The sequence below is a fragment of the Lissotriton helveticus genome, chromosome 10 (assembly GCF_964261635.1).
Source record: "Lissotriton helveticus chromosome 10, aLisHel1.1, whole genome shotgun sequence".
In the NCBI taxonomy this organism is placed as follows: Eukaryota; Metazoa; Chordata; class Amphibia; order Caudata; family Salamandridae; genus Lissotriton; species Lissotriton helveticus.
In genome coordinates this window covers 341,913,963-341,938,922 of record NC_136071.1, presented here as the reverse complement: position 1 = coordinate 341,938,922, position 24,960 = coordinate 341,913,963, and the positions used below count along the sequence as shown (strand labels likewise).

Here is a 24,960-nt window from a genome sequence, read left to right as displayed (position 1 = left end):
TGAATATAAACCGGATTTCTGGGCGCCACTTTTACTTAATGTTTTTAAGAATTTAACAAGCACCTGTATTCCAAGCACTTGGGCTACTAGCACAATTGTGCCTGTTTTTAAAAAAGGAGATCGATCCAACCCTAGCTGCTACAGACCGATCTCTCTGATTGACAATACCTTGAAGATCCTCAGGAGGATTTTGTTTAACAAAATAAGGTCTTGGGCTGAAAGTGAATCCATTTTAAATAGTTGTCAACTGGGTTTTAGAAGCAAATTAGGAACAGTGGAACAGTGCCTTAACTTAAACTTAATTATTGGCAAGTACACAATAGTCCAGAAGTCACCTATCTACCTGGCCTTTATGGACCTTACCTCAGCCTTCGACTGTCAATATGTCGCGTCTGTGGTCGGTCCTTTTAAACTATGGGTTGGATGAGACATTGGTTCATTTTTTTTTAGCATACTTGCATAGACACTTGAAGGCACAGGTGAGGATTAGCAACGACAGGGAGGTTTGCTGGGCCCACTTCTATTCATTCTATACATAAATTAATTACATAATGTACTGTCAGAACTTACCAAGGACGTACCCATCATTAATGGTAATGCACTCCCCGACTTACTATATGCGGATGATGCGGTCCTAATGGGCCGCTACCCGAATGCACTACGCACTATAGAAAGGTTATTTTTATGGCAGATCTAGACCTTTGCACTATTTTTAATAAATCTTTTATAATTACTTGTGGACCAAAAAAACATCGCATTAATTCAATAACCTCAGGTTCTGAACACTTAGTATGCACACGCACTTTTCCATATTTGGGATTAGTATTTTCCGATACTGGATCCTGAGTGGCCCATGCTGCCTATAGCAGAGGTAAATATATTAAAGTGACAAACTCTATCTTGAGTCTTCCTCAACCTAAACGTGCAGAGGTGGTTTTATCTACAACTAAAATGTATAAAACACGAGACGAGCCAGCATGGCGGACGTGTTTTACCTGTGCTCCGTCCAGCCCGATCATAATCCTGCAATTACCCTGACTCCCTCTGAGCATCGGTAGCCCCGGGGGCGACATCACAGTGCCCGTGACCTGGTGCGGCAATCAAGCCGGTGTTTTGGGTGCCTAGGAGGACTGGGAGTCGGAGCTGGGGTCCCCGCGTGGTGCAGCCTGGTATCGAGCCGTGGAGCCGGGACGTGGATTGTGCTGCCTCCTGTGAATGCGCTGCGCCAGCAGACTGGATGCCGGCGCTCCGCCCTGCGAGCTCCCACGGCAGTGGACCTAGCAGACAGCAGTCGGGGGCATACCGGCCCCCGGGGGCTCTTCTGATCCCACTGGCGCGGGCGAACCCGCGGCAGGTAAGGTGACGGGTCCCATTGCATGGGGGACCCTAGATGGCGAGGGCAGAGACTGGGGCCTGTAGCGGCGGGCTCCGCCGGCTGGCGTGTCCCCCTGCTGTGAGACTTCTCTGAGACATAGCAGGTTTCCCAGGGGGAGATTGCAGCACACCAGCAGCCAGCCGAGACAACACACCGGACGTTTGGAGGCCTGGTGGGCCCGCGAGTTGTGGCCATGATCCCGGCTGGGTGCGGCCTAAGACGGAGCCGGGGAGTATATTTTGCCGCAGCTGGTGCGAATGGAGGGCCGCCGCATCGGAGTCTGGGGCCCCGCCCTGTGAGTGCCTGAGGCGGTGACTTCTACAGTAGCTGGAGATCGGGGGTATATCGGGCCCTCCAGGTGATCCTGTGGTGTACTTGATGAGGTGTGGCCGGAGGCAGGCATGGAGAGACATTACACTGCCCGCGGGCGACAGACGGGCTGAGGGAGAGAGCGGGGCTCGGGGCTGCGGGCTTGCGCAGCCGGAGCGCCCTCTCGAAACGTAGCTGCAGGAGCCTTGGATGATCAGGGGCCTCCCCACCTCCCCCTGGATTTGAGACCTCCCTGGGAATCGGCGGCGGGATCACGCCGCGTGGTGGGGCCTGCATGGCTCCTAGTGGGGGGGCCTGCATAACTCCTAGTTGATGGGCCTGGCACCACCCACGGCGGCGGACATTGGAGGCTGAGGCAACGGAATCTGGAGGCCTCAGCGGTGTTGGCGTGCGAGGCCTCTCTTGATGGCTGAACTCGTGGGGGCTTCCTGACTGTGATCGAGGGGCCTGGCAGGGCCACGAGGCAGCCTTGCGGGTGGTCTTGGCCTGGGGGGTGTTCTGGGCTGGCTGGACTGAGCCGCACAGGTGAGGGGTGTAGCGAAGTGGCAGGCGCGATGTCCTGTGGCCCCGTACAGGCAATGGTAAGATCCTAATGGAGTGACAGCGGCACAGAGCGGGGTGTGCATGGCAAGACTGTCGGGGGTGCTGGCATACGTCAGGCGGATTGCGGGCCCTGGTTCGAGGGTACCTTCCAGTGGAGTGCGGCCGGAGTTGGACTTGGGGGTGTTTACACTGCGTGAGAACCGGCGGGTCAGTGTGCTGGACTTGCACCGCGTGGGTGGGTGGCCTGCTACAGGTGGACATGATGAAGGGCAAGGGCGATAGTGGAGCTACAAAGCATGGGCCCATCGATAAATTTACGAGTCCTGGCTATGGGGCAGGGGCAGTTGGGGGGCAGCAGGAGTACGGGCCAGACAATGCAGCATTGATGGTGGCGATCACTCGGCTCCGGGACATGTTGGATGGAAAAATTGGAGCAGTGGGCTCAGTCGTCATGCTACTGCGTCAGGACCTACGGAATGCCGTGTCCTGCATTACGGCGGCTGAGACCCCGATCTCGGGGGTGGAGGACGACGTCACTGCCCTGAAGCGCCAGGTGGCCAGTATGGAAAGTACACAGAAGGGCCTGGTGCTGCGGGCCGAGGATGCGGAGGGGCGGGCGTGGCGGAATAATCTACGCTTTGTACACTTTCCGGAGGGCTGCGAGAAGGGCAATACGGAGAGCTTCTTAACTCAATGGTTGGAAAGCTGGCCCCCCCTGAAGCTATGTCCCGGTGCTTCGTGATAGAGCTGGCCCACAGAGCGCTTATCCAGAAACCTCCGTTAGGGGCCCGACCACGGCCTGTGATTGCAAAGCTCCTAAACTACCACGACCGCGATGCCATACTGAAAAAGGCTAGAGCCAAGGTACCACAGCTCTATGAGAACCGACGCATTATGATTTTCCCGGATTACACACGCCTAGTATAGCAACAGCGTCAGTCATTCATGGCCGCCAAGGCCAGTCTCCGGGACCTCAAGCTCCCATATGACTTGCTGTTTCCGGCCCGCCTGCAGGTGGTGTTCCAGTCACGCACCCATTTCTTCGATACCCCGGAGGTCTTCAGGTGGACTGATGAGACAATCAAGGTGCGAGTGCACACGCCGCCGGGGTTGGACTCTGATTCTTCCATGAGCGAGGCTCAATCGAAATCCTCCCAAGGATCGCATTTTGGGGGTAACTGGCGATCCCGATCCCAGCGCGCTCTGCATCTGGCAGGACCTCAGCCCGGGGGTCCCCGGCTCCTGGGCAACGAACATTAGACCCTTGACATTTGTTTTCTGCTATTCAAATGATGTCCGGTGGTTCCTCCTAGGGGGCTCACATTCATGTCTGCTGTGCTTGGATGAAGGGAGTTGCATTATGGGCTGATTTCCCCTCAGCTCAGTCTGGTACTAGTGGGGGTGGGCCTGGGAGTTATGGGCTGTAGAGAGGGGATCCCTTGGCGTGGGAGATCTTGGGCCCCACGTTGGGGGTCCAGGGCCAACCTTGCCACGACAGGTACCTCAATGGTTTTGAGGTATAGGGTGAGGGGGGGGGGCTTGTTTTTGTTGGGCAGGAGTCGCACAATCATATGAGGTTCCCTACACTTGTTCGGTGCACGCCCGCACGGCCCAGGGCTAGTGCGGTGACCAAGGCAGTTTCCTGATGGCAAACCATACGGATAATATCCCAGGGTCCCACGTTTACCTCCGTATTCTCAGCTGGAATGTACGTGGGGTTTTAGATAAAATTAAGAGGGGAGCGGTGTTACGCCAAGCGAAAAGGGCTGGGGCCGACATACTTTTGCTACAAGAAACCCACCAACTAGGTACTAAGGCCCTGTGCTTGCAACGTTATGGCTTTCAACAAGTTTTTCACGCAGGCTTTGTGAGGGGTTCCAGGGGGGTGGCCAGCCTAGTGCATCGTAGAATTCCCTACATTCACTCCAAGCAGTGGGCCAACACACATGGGCTTTATCTGTTCATTAGGGGTATGGACGGGGGGACCCTCTGGCTTTGGACTGCGACTATGCTCCGCACCCCTTGCAGAGGGCGCTAGTCGAGAAACTGTTTGCGACCTGGGCAGAAATCCCTGACGCGCTATCAGCAGTGGGAGGTGACTGGAATGGTGTTCTAGATATTACTAAGGACAGGTACAGGCCAGGGTGAGGCCCGGGGGTCAGTCACTCTACAAGGCTACGGGACATGGTGGTGGGGTTGGACTGGGTGGACACATGGGAGTATACATTTCTCTCTGCAGTTCACAAATCCTTCTCTAGGTTGGATTACATTTTTGTCCCTAGGGAAATGGCGGGAAGGGTGGAGTCTGTGGTGATCCTCTCGTGCAGACTTTCGGATCACTCGCCTATATCTGTTGATCTCTGGATAGGCAGGGGAAGACAGCCATTTCAGTGGCGCCTCTCAGTGTGGCACTTGCAACAGGAAGACTACAGGAGACACATGAGTGAGGCAATAGCTGATTACTTGGTCAGGAATGTGGGTTTCGTATCTAGTGCCGGGACGCTATGGGAAGCACTGAAATCCACATTACGGGGGTAGATATTGCTTGGTGTGCGGCGGCCCGAAGGAAACGTCGGGCGGAACGAATACGTGCTGAGGCAGAGATTAAGGAGCTGGAGCGCTAGGGGTGCATGGCATGTGAGGGTCAGGGTGTGGGGCAGCTACTCCTGGCGCAACAGACCCACACGGCCCTCCTACTGGATGAGACACGCCAGATCTGGCTCGCAACGCGCAGTAGAGTATGCCAGTGGGGGGACAAGTCTGTCAAAATGTTACATCGGCTCTGTCAGGGGGCCTTCCATGCGCAGCCTTTACCGGGGATACGCGACGATGCTGGTGCCCCAATTACAATCCCGGGGAGTTGGCGGAGAGCTTCGTGGCGTATTAAGCTGCATTATATGCGTCGGAGTGCCTACTGGAATATATGGTAGATACATTTATAGCAGACTTGCCCCCTAAAGTGGTGTCAGATGAGGAACTTAAATCTGGGAAAGCCCCCGGTCTGAATGGTTCATCCCCCCCAAGTTCTTCAAGAAACACCATCTACAGTTAGCCTCTCACTATTGGGCGGCTCTGGAGGAGGCCAGGGAACTGGGCAGACTCCCCCCGGACTGGAGACATGCGGAGGTCGTGGTCTTTCACAAGCCGGGCCGACCCTCGGAACACCATGCCTCCTATCGCCCGATATCACTCTTGAATGTTGAGGCTAAGGTCTTGGCCAATCGGCTTCTTCCTCATATCTCAGCGCTGGTCCAGCCGGATCAGGCTGGCTTTATGTCCCAAAGGGCGACCAGGCACAATATTCGACAAGCGCATGTGGCGGTGGCGGCAGTCCGGCACACTGGGAAACAGGCTGCGCTCCTTCTTGCCGATATAGATCGGGCGTTCGACTCGCTGAGCCTATCTGTTTGCCTTACTGCCACGACTTAACCCGTGGCCTCGATTCCTGTCCTATCTGGGTCTTCTCTACACTGACTTGACGGCCTCAGTTTGAGTGTCGGGAGCGATTTCATCCAGTTTTCCCATTCGGCACGGCACCCAGCAGGAATGCCCCCTTTCGCCCTATTTGCCCTGGCTATGGAACCGTTGGCGGCGTGGGTGCGCATAGATGGGCGGGTTCGAGTGGGCACAGGTGCCGTCTGACAGGATCGCATTATATGCAGATGATGTCCTTTTTTTCCTTACAGACCTCAACAAATCAGGGCCGCGTCTCCTGCAGATAATGCAGATCTTCGGGGAATCATCGGGACTCTACATGAATCCTCGCAAGTCCACGTTATGGGTGCTGGGGGAGCAGATATGAGTAGGTAATTGGGCATCTGCACTTCAAGCAGCGGTGGGGGCCTCAAGTATCTGGGGGGTTTTCTGTTGGAGGTCCCGGCCATCTCCTGAGAGCAGAACCTGGTGCCGGTGTGGGAGCGAGTTCGGGCAGATCTCAGGACCTGGTCACGAATGCCGCTCACTATCTATGGCAGGTCAGCAATTTTTAAAATGGTGGCACTCCCCCGTCTGTTATATCAGCTGCAAAATCACCCGTATCCCATACTGCCCAGATGGTTCTGGCTGGCGAACTCCGTCCTTGGGAAGTTTCTGTGGGGGGGCGGAGCGGTGCGTGTGGCACTACGAACATGCTTCCTCTCCACTTATTGTGGAGGGTTGGCGACTTCGGACATCCTTTCCTACTATCAAGCCTCCCACCTTCTGGTTCTGAATGAGTGGTGGTATGGTGACAGGGGGGATCCGGCATATGCCATGGAATGCTACCTCATGGGGTCCCATACGTTACACACCATCCTATACACGGCATCGATACAGAGAACGTTGCCGGCTGCCACTCGGGTGGTGTTCCGGATCTGGCGGCAGGCTCTGCGCCAGATGGGGTGGTGGAATAACCGGACCGGAGAAACCCCCCTGTGGAACAATGGGCGACTTCCCGGACTTGCGACATTACAGGGCTTTACGGGATGGGACAACATAGGCATCGCGACCCTGGGAGATGTACTGAGGGGTATGGCACTTAAGTCCTTTCAGGATCTCTGTGTGGAATTTGGTATGCCTCGTTCCCAGTTCTTCAGATACCTCCAATTCCGGCATGCGCTGTCCCCCAACCTGGAAGGTTTGGGGTCCCTCCCCGAGTTTAGCCCGATAGAAGCTAAAGTGTTCATGGGAGACTTGGAGACGAAGAAAATATCCCGCATTAACCAGTCACTGGTCACGCATTGCTCCCCCACACTGCTGAGGCTCCGGGAGAAATGGGAGGAGGATGTGGGTGGACTGGAGGGAGGCTCTGGCCGCCCCAATGCGTCTCCGTCTCATCCAATTTAAATACTTACACAGAGTATACTTTACCAGGGTTCGGCTTTGGTGGGCGGGACTCATCGCCTCACTGGAGTGCCTACACTGCAACAGGGAGGAAGGGACGTTTTTACATACAGTTTGGAGTTGTGGATCCCTGGATAAGTTCTGGAGGGGGTACTGGCCTGCTTAGCCGAGGTATTAAGGTGGGAGCTCCCACGTACGCCCCAGTTTGTCCTGCTACATGTAATGGAAGGGGTGGGAGGCAATCTGTATAAAAGGCACTTGATACTGCTCGGACTCACAGTAGCCAATTGAGACATTGCTAAATGTTGGAAGGATACACAGGCCCCGTCAGTCGCCGTCTGGAAACGGGGGTTGGATTTTTGTATGGGGTTGGAGCAGCCGATCTTTGTGGCCAGGGGGTGCCCGCGGAAACATAAAATCTGGAAGCGCTGGGCAGTATAGGGGCTTATGGCTTGAACCCCCTGTGGAGCCAACGGATCTTCCTGGGGTGGGATGATAGGGGCGGGTGGTGCTGGAGAGAGGAGCGGAGGGGCCTGGGAGGCGGGTGTGCTCATACAGCCATTTTACTTTTCCTGTGTTCCCACGGTATCATCAGGGTAGAACTTGGTGGATCTTGTGCGACTCTGGGGGGAGGGAGTGGGGAGTTGTGGGGCTTGGGAAGGTGGGGACGGGGTAGGGATAGGATTGTTACGTATTGCTCGATTATACATTAGCCTGTTGGTGATTGCAACCAAAATGTTGATTGCCTTTTGGATACTGTAATGTTTTGAACCAACAGATGCCCCTTGATTACAAGGGCCCTGCATCGTATGTGTAAGTCTGAGAATGAAATTTGTTTAAAAAAAAAATGTATAAAACACAGTGTATCCCCACTGCTACATATGGTGCAGAAGTTTAGGTTTTATAAATTGTAGTGGAATCCAGAGAGAGGAAAACCGATTCTGTGGAAAACTCGTGGGGTCTCAAATTTCCTCACCAAACTGTGGGGCATAAGGAATTAAACTTGTTTTATATAGAAGATTTTATATGGTCTCGCCCAGCTGTATTTTGGATAAAAATGTGGCAAAATCCAGCAGCTACCTTGGCAAGGGAAATTATAGTTGACTGCCTTAATTGTGAGAAGGGAGGGAGCTTACCCTGGCTTTCTGCTGTTAGAAAAAGCTTAAGCAGCGTGATTCTGGAGCATGTCTTTTTGAATCCTCTGGGCCAAGAGGGAATAAGTAAAAAAGGACCTTATGGACGTACTATACGATTCATACAATAACGCAAGACATGCCACAGAGAGCTTTTAAAATAGTCGGTCACTAGATATATGTCGTTAGTGGAGGCTGACAGCCCCCTAACCCATATGCCCGCTAAATATCTTCTGAAGAATTTAAGCCGATGGGAGAGAAGCCTGCTCTTTCGCCTCAGGGACGGCACTTTAAAATACTCACTTTGCTTTCCTTTGGGATTTAACAGTAACCTTGAGCAACCGCGCTGTCCCTGTGGCACCCATAGAAATCAAACAATGGTACTTTTTTTTGTTGTTGTAATTTTTATCAAACATATACAAAACAATACTTGATACCCTATTTTAAGGCAATTGCAAATATTAACTATAGATCAGCTTACTTGGAAATTCTCAGACTTGAGAGTAATGATTTGATTATCCGCATCAGCTTCTTTCTGAGAGTGGCTGTCCGTTCACGAGCTTCTATGAGCACTTTGTAAATGCATCTTAGCGTTTGGGAACACACAACACTGTCTTTTTGTATGAACCTACTTACATTTTTAGTAGGGAACACTAAATGAAAGTGTTACTTGTAGATTGGACTACCCTAAATATCAAATTTAACTGCACTTTATAATATGCTGCTAAAATTGTTTACAACTAACCGCACCTTATCATGATCTGCTGTTACCTGTTCCTCAGAGGATTACCCCAGATTATCAAATTTAACTGCACTTTATATTATGCTGCTAAATTGTATATAACCGATTGCACTTTATCGTAATTTTCTGCTATTTGTTTCTCGAACCCCTAAAAGTGCTCAACATGATCATTTTGCCATTTGCCCTTTTTTTAACTTTTTCTAGGATATTGTTGTTTTGCACAAAAACGTTCTTTTTAACATATAATCAAAATTGAAGTCTTTGTAATCCGATAATCTCCTTTTATCTATTTATAGTGTTTTTTAACAAAAATTGTATGTTGCTGGTATTTTTGACATGTGCTTTCATGGATATTTATATCCGAATAAAGATTATTGAATTGAAAATACATTTTAAAAAGTGGCACATATTTGCTTATTTTGTGAATGTGTGGTGTTTTCTAAGCATATTTACGAGGAGATTATCGGGTTGGGGTTTGGGCCTGCCTGACACACATGAGTGTTTAGAAGTTTTTAAAGAGAATATATTAACGATTTAGTACATTTAGACCTTTATGTGCTCAGCATATTAGCCTTCTCGGGTACAGGGGGATTTTACAAGAATTACTTTGAACAGTTTAAGAGGTAACAAATATTTTGAATAGTTCAAATGGCATGGATACACATTTACATAATGGGGAATAAAGATCAAGTGGTATGACAAAAGTAATGTGGAAACAAAAGAAATGAGTTGCAGGCCTGAATCGATTTCCAGGAGATAAGAGGAAACACAGGATTAAAGCAGAATTCTTTCATATAAAATACACGCTTTATTATGCACTGTAGTTTGGATATTTGGTAATGTTATTGTGCTATAAATAGCCGGGCATCAGTACCAATACATATTAAGTGCTGTAAACGGCCCTGCACCCTTCAAATATTTAACACAATGTTTTTGCGGAAATCGTAACACTATTCACATCATTAAAAAGTTACATTCGTTCTCCCAAGAAGTTCAGATGAAGACTCATTTAAAAAAGTTGTTCTTTTATTCAAATTTCTTTACACAACAGATAGCCAACGCGTTTCGGCCGTTACCGGACTTCTTCAGGGCTTTTGACTTCCTTATAGTGGTCGAATTTCAGATCCTTACATATTGCAAGAAAGTCAGTCAATTTTAAAGAGAGTGGCATACATGCTTCAAATGCGTTTTTAAGGTTCAAGAGTATTTTCACAACAAAAGAAGTAGATCCGCAAATGTAAGTGTCCCGGTTTGCATGTGGTCATCTGGTTTCAAAACCTGACTGACTGACTTTTTTGCAATATGTAAGGATCTGAAATTTGACCACTATAAGAAAGTCAAAAGCCCTGAAGAAGTCCAGTAACGGACGAAACGCATTGGCTATCCGTTGTGTAAAGAAATTTGAATAAAAGAATGATGTGGATAATGTTACGATTTCAACAAAAACATTGTGTTAAATATTTGTAGGGTGCAGGGCTGTTTGTGCCTATGTTTTGTTGAGGAGGTGGGAGATTTGTCTAACTTCTCTCACTAGTAGGACATAGGGGATTATGTTCTAGGCCATTATGCACCTTCATCACATTAGATATTTACACTGGGGACTTTTAGTACCGATGCAGGCATCTTAGCCTTGATCCCCAATTGTTCTTATTACATCTTAAGTACTGGCGAACAAAGCGTTACATACAATGATACATATATATTTGATGCATGTCTTGTTTAAGAACTGTAAATATATAAAAATGTGGTTTGGGTGGGATCTGGCATAGGATTAGGTAAATACATGATGGGTATATGAGGTGCTTTTGTGATCCCGGAAATACCAGTCACAAATGATATCCTTTAGATTAGGTATGTGATTGGGGCCCTGTGATGCTCCTTGGAAATTCATAGTTGCCAGCGAATCTAAACTAGAGCTGTAATGTCGCGCACATTTTAGAAATTCATGAATGTAACAAGAGATTAAGGTGAGACAGAATATTAAAACTACCTTAACGGTCAGACTACGTGAACTGGTGGTATCTTAGTTTAACGAGGCATACAATCTGCTCCCCTCCTCATTAATAGACGATAAAAAAAGTTTTGTTTAGTTGCTTGTTTATTCCTATTACATAATTATATGTATATTTTCTTTGGTCTTAATTATTATTTTTTCAAAACAAAGGGTCCCCAAGATTTCCTTTGTGGTCGACCTCAATGACTGAATTTAAGTGAAGACTGATGTATTGTGTAGGCTGTTTCGAAGGAAATGCAGAGAATGATTAGTGGTTTTTTCCAATTCATACTAATGTTTCCCACTTGTGTTAGCCCATTGGGTGTTGTGTTTTTAAAATATTTTTAATATTTAAAAATGTAGTACTGTATCTTTTCATGTTCATATTTTGGTCTTGTTATTTTCATTGTTGTCTGTAAATTCTATTTGGATTGTTGTTGTTTAGAATCTCCATTTTCTGTACTGTTTTATAAACATATACATGTTTTTACTTGAATACATTGTCAATGGGATTGATTTGGGAAGTTGTTCAACTTTTCTTTTGACATGTTCGACTAAAGTGCGAAAAAAACTTGTGAATGTATTTGTTTAATATTTGGTTTTGTCCTGCAGTGTCTTGTGTTTGTTGATGTGTTTTATAGGATTGTTTTTCAGCCCTGATGAAGTTCCAACTGGTTATGGAACGAACCACGTTGGCTGGATTGTTTGTATAAAAGGAAAGGACGATTGAAAAATCAGGAATTTATTCAAATATATCCGATTGGACTTCTTTACCTGGTGCACCTCCATATGCTTCATTAACCCAGGATCTGTTGAACAGTGGCACTGAACAACGGCAGGTGCCAGAGGATTTGTGCATGGGACATTTTACTTCTCAAAACTAAAGCGTGACGTGCAGACCACCATATAGCACCATATACTAAGCCAGCCTTTCACAGCATCCCATTCTACCTGGGGGCCCGATCCTGTGCCCTCGTTCTCCTCAAAACAGTGGTTAATGGAAGTCAGTTTTGCGGTCTGATAGAGAGGGTCCCAGAGGGTTTCCGGTTTCAGTCGTGAGGTAGGGATGCAAGGGTGAGGTACCAGCGAAACTGCAACCAGGGCTAGCCAGAGTATCGAATGTCCACGCAGAACCTTCCACCCCCCCATAGTTAGCCTAATATACAATTCCTAGCCCATATTATAGATAAGAGAGTAACGGCATTAGGGGGCGGCTGCCACACCTAAGTGTAGCAAGTGGTCTGCTCAAATCTGCTTGGAAGACACTATTACTCATAGCCCCTTGATTAGATAATGTCATCTGCCAAGCCAGGAGTAACCTTAGGCAGCTCAAGGTCGATGTCTTCTGTGGAGCTACTGTCCTTGTCCTCAGAGTTCTGGGCCCCCTGCTCGAAGAGCGCAGGCTTGCGCCTGTGTTGCTAATCTCCGTTACAGACCTCAGTACATTGCAGCATTCACGTCAGTCTTCTGTATTGCTGGCTCTCCTTTCTTGGTGGTTCTTGATTTGGGGTGGAGAGGGGAAGAGCTCAAGGAGCCCCTACCCGATTCGGATTCTGGTCTTGATCCGATACAATTCCATGCATCCTGCGGAGACAAAAAGAATTGAATTCCAGAGGGCATGACCACCCGCAGACAGGCTGGAAGTAGCATTGCATAAGGAACATTCAACTGGCGGAGGTGTTTCTTGAACCCTAGGAAGGTTGACAGCTGTTTAGGATCCTTCCTCCTCAGCTCCCTCGGTCCAGTCTCCAGGTCCAATCCGGGCAAGAAGCTCTCTATTTCAACTGTAATCCAGTAGGTCGGAGTGCAGGCCCCTCCTTGCCACCTGAGCTCTTGTCCACCGAGTCGCCTCTCACCTGTAGCCCAGGGGATTCTTTTGGCAGTTTCTTTTAGTGCGTACCAGCTCGCCTCTCTCTAACAGTTCTCTCAGAACATCAGGCAGGATCTCCGTCGTCGTCCGATTCCCAGGATCACTTGGCAAGTCATTTCTCCGAATGCACGCTGCAGGTTCACTTGTCGATCAGGAGACCTCACCCCAGACTCGGCTGAGCTTGCGGCGATGCGACTCCAGATGACCTCTGGTATCGTGGGACTTCGCCCAGCATCCACATCAGATCCGTCATTCGTGAAATTATGCCGCAGCTCTTTTACGAGGTAGTTGTCTTTAGGCTTTGTCTTCTCTCCAGTTTCCGAGTTCCGTCCTCTTCGGGCCCCTTGTTCACTTCTTGTGGCCTTCTCCCGGAGCTCAGTCAGAATCGCCCCAGGACTGAGGGGCGCCGGTCCAGCTGCTTTAAGCCCCGTTTCTCATGCAGGCACCTGACATTACAAGTGCTCTAGCTCTAGGTCGTGCCTGCCTCTCTCTCTCCCACACTGGAGGTCCCCGTGTCACTCTTTTCCAGCTGTAGAGGGTTTTTAGTGGGTTGTGCTATCCCAGTCAGGGCTCTGTTCTGGGTTGTGTACGCTATGCCTCAAACCACTCCGACTTCCAGGTCTCTATGCAGGGGGCCTCTCCTAAAGCCTACGGAGGGGGTTGGTACCCCCATATTGCGGCCTATGCCTCTCTGCTAAGCTGGTCAACCACTCGGCAACCTCTGGCAAGCTCAGCAGGGGTTCCTATTTTGGGACAGAAATCTGCTCCAGGCAAGTAGCACCACGGTCCTCTGCTGCCCATCCACAAAAATCTGCAGCCAGTCCGTGACGCCTGCTGCCAGCCCAGGGGGTGTCGGGTAGCTCTCCCCAGGGTCAGCATTTTGACCAGGTTGCCCATTTCCAGGCCTGCTCATTAATAGAGCGTCTGCCATTTTGGGAGTCGCTCTTTTCTTCGCTGTAACCTGCTTCAGGTCCGGTCTCCGGTCCTCTCTGTCCACCAACGGGGTAAATTGTGTCCCCCAGCCCCGCTGTAGGTTTTGTGGGGCCTTCGGTTGCAAGGATGTTAGACAATGGGGGATCGCCAGGCAGGAGCTCCGCACTCCTACTCCATTGGCGTCTAGCCGCACCCCCACTGGGAAAGGTATTTCTCAGTATTAATTTCTTGGAATTCTGTCACGAATGTCAAAAGCAATTAGCTGTAAAGTTTCCATGATGACATACAATATTGTCCATGTTATCACCGAAGAAATATTACGTTTCGTACCATTACTAGCCAAATCCTCCTGGAATATAACAATACAATTGACATGAGAAACTCCCTTTTGATAACCAGCATAAGTTTCTGGAGTAAAGGAGGTTGTGTCTCTTGGGTCAATGTCTGTGACAGTATATTGCATGGGTGGAAAAAATTGGTGTATGCTTTCTTCTACACCTGCACGGAGTCTTATTCTCTTAGTCTAGGTCCATCTGGGAACCACAATGTCTTAGATCTCTGAACCACTTCCACAGGAATATCTTTCAATGTTTGTGAAACAACTGAATAAGGAAGTCCTGGAAGATGGACTTTTTTTTAAGTAAATGCCAAAGGAATTGGCTTAGCAGTTATGGCATGTGACTGCCCCTGTCTTGCTTAGGCACAATCATAAAAGGTGTGTGTGACTGCTGTCAATAGAGGCTGCAAAGGTTCTTGCTAAAAGATCATTAAATGTGATAACGGTCAAAGAAGGTTTTTTTATAGGTGTAAATGTTTTACGTAGTTTCAGAAAGCAACAGATAAAGAAAGCAATGGTCATGGCAGCCCAATATACAAGCTTTTGCAAACATCAGACAATGTCTCAGCACCATTACCTCAATGCACATTTTTTGAAGTAGCAATGTTCTATAAGCTAGCACTTGGAGTGGCACAGTTTCACTCATTTGCACTAATCCTACCTGATTGATGATGCATGCCCAGCACCTGCTGCTCCTCAATAGTCGGTTGCCAGTGACTTCCTGTGTGGTCATCCTTTGGGGTCTCCACTGGAAACGAGGCCGCTTCCCAAGGAGAATGCTCATGCAACACTTCTCCTGGAGTACCTTAAAATCAAGCAAAATATTGCATGCTTATTCAAAATATATTTAAATGAAGTAAAATCTGGAAAACAATGTGCTCAAGAAAAAACAACCAATTACGGGCTTCAGTTAAACACGTTGGGGCAGGCATTACGTAATGGGGTGTTTGCTACCATCGACGAGGCATTAGGCGAAGAGCACACAGGGATGTTGGACAGGTTCACTTGCTACCAATTAATATTCATATTCATATAAGGCGTTGCGCGCCTTATATGAATCCTTCCCTGGAGCACCACCAACATTACAGGTGCTGGAGGACTTTCTGGCGAACCCTTCGCCGCGAATGCTCATCACCCAGCTATATACGGGCATGCAGCGCACCTCCCCGATACGTGTTCCCCCTGCGCAGTGTGAATGGGAGAAGTTTCTGGGGGGCCTGCTTGAGGATGGCACATGGGCTTACTGTTGCGAACATCTGAAAGAAATGTCACCCAATTACAGATTGCGGCTGAATCATTTAAAATGTATTCATAGATTGTACAGGACCCCTGTCTGGCTGCACAGAGCTGGTCTGAGAGAGGATCCGAGGTGTGTGCATTGCCGAGCTCCAGAGGCCTCCTTTATTCACCTAGCCTGGGAGTGCCCGGCGATGGCAAGGTACTGGGAATGTATTTTTGAGGTGCTGGCCCGGTTGACAAACGTTATAATTAAACGCTCCCCTTTGGTGGCCCTGCTTGGGTATGACCGTAGTGTAGCTGCTGAACAAAGGAAACTAGTGGCCATGCTGGTGCTCTTAGCAAAAGAAGGGTGGCAATTTGTTGAGGCCGCAGACACAGCCCGAAGGCAGCGGAGGGGCTCATGGATGCAGCGTTTTGCCACATTCAGTTGTCTGACTATTGGGAATTGATGGCTGCAAAGTCTCAACCCAAAGACATATGGGCACCACTGCTTCCTAGACTTCCCATCCCCGGGCAGCGGAGATGATGCAGTGGCGATGGCCTAGACACTGTGCGCTAGCTAGACGTCACGCCCCCCCCCCCTCATCTAAAGTCACCCCTAACCGTTCTGTCTTTTTAACTATTGCTACATCTTTTTGCTTGTTTTGGTTGGTGTGGAACCCTGAATTATCTCTCGGGGGACTGTTGCTATGGAACACCGACGGAACTATACGGAGATGAACATTTTGTTCCGATATAATACCCTGAACTGTGTAGCATCACTTCACGAGATTACTCTGTTATTGTTAAGATCGCCAGAAAACTTGTCAGGAGCAATAATGTGGCTCAGTTTCTGCATTTCTGTAAGAGATCACTCTCTTAAAATACAATTAAAAAAAATAACTGAGTCAAAATGCACACTAAAGTTTCATTTGTGACCCTCCCAGCAGTTAAGACGTGGCTTACTCTATGGCAGCATGGCAGCTTCCAGATCACCTCAGGAGGTTAGGCACATAGAGGATGAAGCGTTTTCAATAAACTCTCAACACTGCAGTGCGGACTGGCAATGCCGGGCACCGGGCAATCCCCCGGTCGGCTGGAGGGGGTGGGGGCCGTTTTTTTGGCAAGGGGCCGGTTTTGGTGCTGCGGCCGATTTTTGTTCAGGCCGGCGTTAGAAAAATAAATTAGTAAATCAAAGAAGTTTGCATGATTTCTCACAGACTGCATGCGTCTCTCTCCGTCGCGCTCCGTGCAGGGAAAAAAAAGCAGGCAGAACTCTCAATCTCTGACTCTCTCTGAGTCATTCAATTATGTGCCTAAATAATGGTGGCATGCATTTGTATATTTGGAGCACTGTGAACGTGGGTGGGGGAGTGTCGCGCTAGCGCGCAGCGTGCAGATGTCTCCACGGCCGCCGTCGCGTCTGCGCAGTCCCTTCAGTTAACCCACCTTAGTGTGGGGCGGCCGGTGGTGATCATGCGCAATAAAAAGTGTGTGTATCCGGTGGTGAGGCCAGGTCGAGGTCTCGAGGAGCATTCCAGAAGTAAGAGACCTAGCAGAGACTGCAACGACGTCAACACTCGACACCTGGTGAGAGAGCTGCTCATTATTTAATTATTTCTAGCCCCTGCCTCAGGAGCAATATAGAAGTATCCAAAGCAGGGGGCGCACCACATTCTGAGAGGGGATGGGGGAGCAGCACTCTGCATTACGCCTCTGGCCTAAATATCAGAAATGCAATTGTGGCGGGCATAAAAACCTCTGCAAGGGGCTTACGTGTGTGATTTAAATGTTCGTTGACGTGGCGAACCGCTGTTGCAGCTGTTGTCTGTCAGATGCATGCCTTCTGTTTTACAATTCCACATAAGCAGTAAATAGTTGCAGGACACAGAGAGCTAAAATCTGCAGGTTTCGGCTGTGTTTTGAATAACATTTATGTGGATTTTTTTAGTGTACCCCTAACCAAGTTGTTCTTTGAAACTTCATTCGTATCGCCAAAGGTTTCTCACAGGCACGACATTTTTATATTGCATAGCTTGTGAGCATTTTCCTTTGCACACTATTTGCAAATTACCTTTTTGATTGAGAAGTAACAAAAATATGCATTTTGTAAGTTGAAGTCACAGGGAGGCAGCAGAAATACACAATCCGCTATCTGGGCCTAAACACAGACAAGGTGTGGCCAGGCCGCTCTGTTGACAATCCGCAGCCAGTTGTATATGCATATTTATACGGCTTACACTTTTGCACACTTGTGCCCCGGCCACTTTCTTCGGTGTCTGTGACGCAGCCTCGGGGAAATAAAAGGCAGTAAGGTACACTCTGAAAGCAGGTGTCTGGAAATGTGTAACTTTAATCAGGGCCCGGTGAGCAGAGCGCAGTGTCGGCTCTGGCAGCTACAAAAGGGAGATTTACAGAGACATTGATCACGTTATTAAAGAAACGTCACTGTATCCGACCAGGGGTGTTGAATGTGTACCAGCGGTAGTGGTGTGGTGGGACCAGGACGAGTGTTCAGGCTTTAGTCCTGAGCAAGAGAGAGAAAGTCAGAAAAAAAGGAAAAACAGAAAAGAGGGAAATATAGTGTAAGAAAAAGTAATGAAAACAGTGATAAAAAGAGAAATAAAAGCAGGGCCAAAACAGCAGATAAAGATAAAGAGACATAAGTGTCCGGTGGTGGAATAAAGAGGCATGAGACGGCATGACAAGGAATAAAGGCCAGGCAGCCGTGGTATTCAGCAAACCTGGCATACACAGCTGGTGGGCTCCAAATAAAAACTTTGGGCTCCTGTACTTGCACTATTTTTTTTTTTTACTAATTAAGCACAAGATTTGACATCTTCTTCCTGCGACCAGGAGAAGGCCACACAGGGAAGGAAAGGATAAAAGGTCAAAGGGACTCCCCATCAAAATCGGATATTTCCCATAATAGAATGGTACAATGCAAGATTAAACACATGTAGTAAAACACAGTTTTACTCAATATTAGATAATAATGTACAGTACATTTGCTCCCCAATCCTCCAGAATTTCAAAGCTAAAACAATTGCAGCAGGCCTTTCCAGGTAGGTATTCTCACACACTGGTATGACAGCAGGTTGTGTCAAAGGCATAGCTACCATTGGTGCAGCAGGTGCCCTGAGTGGCCCATCGAACCCTGATAACCCTAACAGAGTCAGGTGGGCCCTTTTCCATGCTTGCACCAGTGCCCATGTCATCCTTGCTGCACCGCAAGGCTAATTCACATATTTTCCTTACATCTGTTAAATAATTAACAGAGCAAAGACTTCTGTTGGGCGTATATCTTCTCCACCACAAGTAAATAAATCACGAGAGAAAGGCCTCAGTATAAAGAAAAGACATTAAAACCGGAACCATTACTACACACCTGCAAATTCATATGAAAGGACAGATTTGACAGGAAGCTGTGGAAAGGCGCCACAAATACTGCAATCCTCAGCTGTACAAAACACCGTCACTTGTCCACTCTGCTTTCTAGTCAAACACTACAAAATATGAACTACATTTTGAAATATTAAATTGTACAGGAGTTTTTTTATTTTATCTATTGCTTTTTGTATAGTATTCAGACTTCTTTAAACCTTTCCCGAAGGGTTTTGCGTATTGACCTGAAGAGTTTGTCATAACTCTAGGCACACTGCCCAAGATTCGCTTCATAGCGCTACTGAGAAGGAAGTGTGGCCCATAAGGGCTCCCACTTATTCTGTGGTACACACGGAGGGGGCTGGTTGGCTTAGGGAGCAAGTGCCTCTGCCTGTTTCACTCCCTGCTGCCGACTGCTGTACGGTGAGTCACTCACTACTAGTGCCTGTCTGTCTGTCCGTGTCCGGCGTCCAGTCGTTTGTGGGCCGGGACGGGATTAAACAAAGGTAGAGGCCCTCCGACCCACCCACCCACCTGCCCAGGGCCATGTTTAATCAGCGCACTAGCACCTGAACCAATGGTCCCAGGGCCTCTGAGTGTGGATTTAAAATTGTGACTCTGTGAGCAGGGCAGGCCTGATGTTGGTGAGCAGGGGCCAGAGCGGACGACTAAGGTCATCATCCACTATTTACTTTGCTTTGAAAGTTAATACAATTGAATATGTAATGAAAAATGTGCTGAAAAATTCAACATTTTGGTCTGTCTTTTTCCAAAACCCCCCTAGTAGCGGTCTGGCTCACTCGCTACGCTCGCTCGCTAGGCGCCGGATGGGGGCTGCTTTGGCAAAAGTTGCCAGGGCTGCTTTCAGTTCCCAGTCCGGCCTGTTCTCATATGATAAGCAGCAGAGCTATGCTTTGGTGCTCATAGATGCCACAGACTTTCACAGACGTCAAACTCTCAGTTGGCATACACCACCAATTAAAAGGGAGGTCTTTAGAGAAAAGGCAAAGAAACAAATGGATGCCTCAGATTAATGAGGTCTCTGACCATAAAGCTGTGCTAATCACCATCATCTTAGAGGTACGACTCGTGATAGCATATCCGTGCCACAGATAGCCCACCACAAACTAAGGAAAGTGTACAACACCATCTAAGGTAATTGACTGATCAAGTGGCTAAAACAGCGATAAATCTTCAAAGGCCAATAACATTTCTATTGTGACATTAAGCCTAGTCTGGGTTCTGCGGTCAGAGCGGTCAGAGGATTCATTTTTAATTCACAAACATTGCAAAACTGAATAAAGTGAACCGGACACATGCAGTTCACAAGAATTGATGTTCTGCTTCTTCGACTGGGAATGCTATCTCAGTACAGCTTGACTCCAGGATGAGCGTCATTCTCATTATTAAATATGTGCAAAAATAAGATAGCGGTCGTGACGGACGCAATGTAACTAGCTCCGTGGCGGGCCCGCCTAATATTTTTTCATCCTGCCATCTGGACCAGGGGTGCCGGTAGACAACACCAGCGGACAGTCGGTGGACAGCTTGGCTTTAGCAGACCCCCAGAGGGCCTCGCCTCCACTGGAAACCCCCTGGTTTCCAGTGGAGGCGAGGCCTACGTAGTCCGGCGCTCACGGCAAGAGCTTGCGGCCAACGAACAGTGGGACGCCCTAGCAGACACTGCTGCAGTCCTTAACTGGGACCGAGCAGCATTGGGGGACCAGCGACGACAGGGCACCCAGTAAGCGGAGCGGGCCCAATTGGAAACAAACAACCACACTGAGGCGGGCGGACTTGCTGGGGTCTGGGCAGCTTGTGTGCTGCCGGCTGTGTGGCAGACCGGCTCCCTCAGCGTCTCAGCTCAGAGCTGACGAAACGGACCTAGTCCTGGTCTCCCAGTGAAGCAAGGAGAGGAGGGAGCCTGGAGCAGTAACGGGCAGAGTGAGGCTCGAAATAAAGTGAGGGCACTGGCTGGAGGCCCAGAGCATTGACGCGACAGCAAGGAGGAGGTCCCTGCCTGCCGCCGTGAAGACTGCGGCCCGCAGAAGGATGAATTTACACTGACAGAGCTTCGGGAAAGCGGTGTGGGGCTCTGTGGGGGTTGCAGCGAGCCGCACTGAAGCAGGGACCCGTCTGAGGACAGGACGGCCTGGGTGCAGCTACCTGCAGACAGAGAAGACGTACCTGATCCAGGGCCCTTGGCGGGATATGACGAGAGTGCCTGGAGCTGCGGACATTGGAGAACCAGCTCCATGAGGACAGTGGCATCTTCGAGGTAACGAGGGGCCTCCTGGTGTGACCCTGATAGCTGAGCGGGTATAGACAGCGGGAGAAAGGAGAGCTGCACACAGCAGGGACACTGTGGGTGGCCGGTTCGGCCGTCGAGGTTTGCGGGGGTGACACTCCACCAGGCAGCACATTTGAACTATGGGGGCCGACTGTTAGGAGGGCAGAACGGCGGCCGCTCCCCCAACTCATCATACCAGAAGTTAATAGTGAAGTAACACTCCGCGGGCCCTCCCGGAGCACCATACGGCCCACACCTTCAGAATTAAGAAGAAAAAAACATCGTAGCACACTTCGGGGAGGGACGGCGGTAGTGGTGAGAGGTCCCCCCCTCCCCCCGAATCAATAAACCCCTCTTGCCACAGGGAGACACTTGAGAAGTAACCCCCTCTCAGAGGACACCCTAGGGAATACTGCGGCAGTAGCAGAGGGCATGGTGCATCAGGTTGACTGTGCATGCAATATCCCCAGCCCAGATACTAGCATGAGGGGACCACGGACTGCACTCTGCCCTCTTGCATTAATCCTCAGCTAAAGAGGGGACAAAAAAAAATCAGCGCCAATGCGAACGCCTTGGGAATTGGAGGCCACAAGTGTAAATTATCCAGGGGACCTGAGACCGCGCCCCTGTGGCAGGGAGACGCAAGCATGAGGAAAGACAGACCACAGAGAAGGGTCCAACAAACTCAAATAGATCTGTATATGGTGCAGAACCCAGTCACGTGCCCGGAGCCCCCGGGGGTGTCTGCATCGCCCACGCAGGCCCCTCAAGTGAGCCGTCAGGCACCCAGATCCTTGCCGTTATAGAGGCCTCCAGCTTATTAGTTCAGGGTAAGATAGAGGTGGCTTCGCTAGATGTGTGCCTACTCTGGGTCGATCTGCGAACAGTGGCAGAGAGGTCTCTAGCAACCAAACAAAAGTTATCAACGTTGGAGACAGGGGTCTCCTCTCTAAAAGCGATGCTAATGGAATTAACCATGAAAACAGCTACACTGGAGCGCTGAACAGAGGACACAGAGGGCAGTTCCCGTAGATGTAACCTACTTTTTGTGGGCTTCCCGGAGGGAGCAGAGGTCTTCATGATGGAACTTTTTCTGGAAAACTGGATCAAGACAACGCTGCCCACGACGACCCTCTCCTCCTGCTTCGTGATAGAGTGGGAGCACTGGGCGTGCCGAGCCCCTCCTCGCATCCTCATTGCCATGATTCTCAATTACAGAGAACGCGACCACATCCCTTGAGAGGCCATGCGTAGGGATGACCCATCCTTAGAGAACCACACCATCCGTATTTTCCCCAACTATACGCGCATGCTGCAGCAACAAAGGATGTTCTTTTGGGGGTGTGAAGCAGAAACTTAGGGCAATGAATCTGCATTATATGCTGCTATACCCTGCCAAACTTTAAATTATACACAATGAAAAAGCTCACTACTCCACCACTCCTAAAGCTACCTGGGGCTGGTTGGAGGTGAGGGGAGAAGACCTACAACTAGCCCCTAGGGGCTCCAGTGGGCGACCCTGGACCCCTGGATTTTGCACAAGCAGTGCAGACGAAGAAATAAACAAATCCCATGGTCCATTCAGAGAGTGGTGGTGTGGAGGGACGGCTCCCTGGACTTGGAGCACACTGGCTCGGACAGCGAGGGTGGGCAGACTTCCAGAGTGAGCCAAGTACTGTTGCAGGCGGAGCGCGAGGAAGCTAGAGCTTGGGTGGAGGTGGTGAAGGCAGCCAGTTCTAAAGCGAGCACTGGAGACATAGTGGAAGACACCCTGCAAATCACCAACTCTGATCGTACCACATGGATCTGAGGCATGATGTTTCCCAGCTCAAGCTTCACAGGAGCCCTGGGGCTGTCCGGTGAATGGGAGGAAAATGAACTCCTCAGACACTGTCCTAACGTTCACCAATGACCCATGGAGCGGATCTGTGTTGTCTCATCGCACCTTGGCGAACAGGTCCGAACGTCATGGGTGGAGGGCGCCCCACCCCTCTCTCATCTGTTCCCCCACTGATTTCCCCTCTCGGCCCTGTACTTTCGGCACCCAGCTTGGTCACCTCATCCCGCTGTTCATCTCCCCATTCTCTTGTCTTCCCCTTTCCCCTTTTTCAGTAACTCTTTTTTTTAGTAATTTTTCTAGTTCTTAGGCCACAATTGGCCTCTGATTCACCCCATTAGACGGGATCTGGAGTGTGTGTGTGATATTGTGACATGAATGATTGAGTGACAAAGCGGAAGGGGTATGGGATCGCTGGCAGCCCTCAATCAAGGAGTGGTCTTGGCACCCCTGCTCTCCAGCGCAGGAATAGTTGTAGAATAAGTGTGACGAGACCGATTGTGCGAGCGTGTGATTGATAAGATTGGTGCTGAAGAAGTATAGTATAAATATTCTTGTGTTAAACTTTCATATTGATATATTAGTAGGCTGCACGCCTAATAAGTTAGTTTTGAATTTCTAAGTGGGTGTTAAATGTCAGGTCAAGATTGGGAAAGCACGATTGGTTCATCATGTGTTTACCCAGCAGGTGGGAGGGAAGCAGTTCAGTTATGTTAAGTTGAGAGATGGCTGGATTTAATATTAGCACGTGGAAGGTAAGGGGGCTTAACACATTTGTAAAGAGATATAGAGAAATGAAATGAAATTAAATGCAATTTGATTTATAAAGCGCATGGCTGCCCAAAAGCGTCCCAGCGCTAACAAAATATAACAAAGAACTAAACTGAAGAGGGTACCGATAATTAGGAGTCCTTGGGAAAAAGAAATGTTTTAAGGGCCTTTCGAAACTTAAATAGCAGGGTTTGGTACGAATCCGACTAGGGAGAGAGTTCCAGTTTTTTGCCGCATTTACAGAGAAGCGGCGACCCCCTGTGCGTACCTTCCTAACTCTGGGAACCTTGGCTAGGTTTCCGAGGTCCGACCGGAGAGCCCGAGATGATTTGTAGGGGCAGATCAGGCTCCTGAGGACCGGAGGTCCTTTACCCTGAAGAGCCTTATGGGTGATACATCGCGATTTAAAGATAACTCTTTCACGTATTGGCAGCCAGTGAAGTGCTCTCAAGACCGGTCTAGCCAAAGATCTTCTTGAGGCACCCGTAAGCATCCTGGCTGCAGCATTCTGCACCCGTTGTAGGATATTGATGGTAGCTTCAGGAGCTGCTAAAAACAGGGCGTTACTATAATCCAGTCTGGATAATATTAACCCCTGGATCAGTAATGTCCTGGACTGGGGAGGCAGGAGAGGGAGAACTATCCGTACTGATCGTAGTAGGCCACAACAAATGCCCGCAACTTTCTGTGCTAGCGTCTTAAAAGTTAGGTCGGGCTCAAACCACACCCCTAAGCTTTTAATTTTATCTTTCGGTACGGGCAACTCACCCAAGCAGGGGGGCCAGACAGCTTTGGGGAGAGATGTAAAATGATGACCCAGGAGCATGATCTCCGTTTTTGCTCCATTTAGTTTGAGCCGCGAACTGGACATCCAGGAGAATATTCCGGCAAGCACAAACTTATCTCCATAAGTAGCAGTCCCACATAGCCATGCTGTAAGAAACCCATCTGACTGATGAGGCCTAAAAACGACATAGAAAATGTAGAAGCCAGATGTTTTCTGCAACATACTCCACCTAGGCTCTAGGGATAGCAATCTGGGTAGCCCCACAGATTCCCTTTCAGGTCCTGGGCTACACAGCAGTCATAAAGGGGCGGCATACTGGTACACAGAGTGTTAGATGGCAGGGAAATCTGTCTGCTGAAGGTATACGCTCCGAACATGGATGACAGCACTTTTTACTTAAGTCTAGAAGAATTACTGGTATCGTATGTAGGCATACCTCTCTTGTGGGCAGGTGACTAACTGCATGCTAGCTGGCTCACTCGATAGACACCCCCCAAAATACATACAAAACCCAACATGACATAAGCCCTCCAGGGAGGTAATGCAAAGACAGGGGTGCATGGACTGGTGGAGGACAGTACATCTGACAAAACGTG

General features: G+C 49.2%; 1 protein-coding gene across 31 annotated transcripts in view; it reads right to left on the bottom strand.

The window, feature by feature from the left end:
* MAP4 (microtubule associated protein 4) overlaps nucleotides 1-24,960 on the bottom strand; it is a 1,839,191-nt gene that overhangs the window by 947,909 nt on the left and 866,322 nt on the right. For all 31 annotated transcript variants that reach the window (XM_078662502.1, XM_078662520.1, XM_078662498.1 and 28 more), the window contains one exon: nucleotides 14,739-14,882. In XM_078662502.1, coding sequence (XP_078518628.1) covers nucleotides 14,739-14,882 — 144 coding nt within the window. The remainder of the gene's footprint in view (nucleotides 1-14,738; nucleotides 14,883-24,960) is intronic.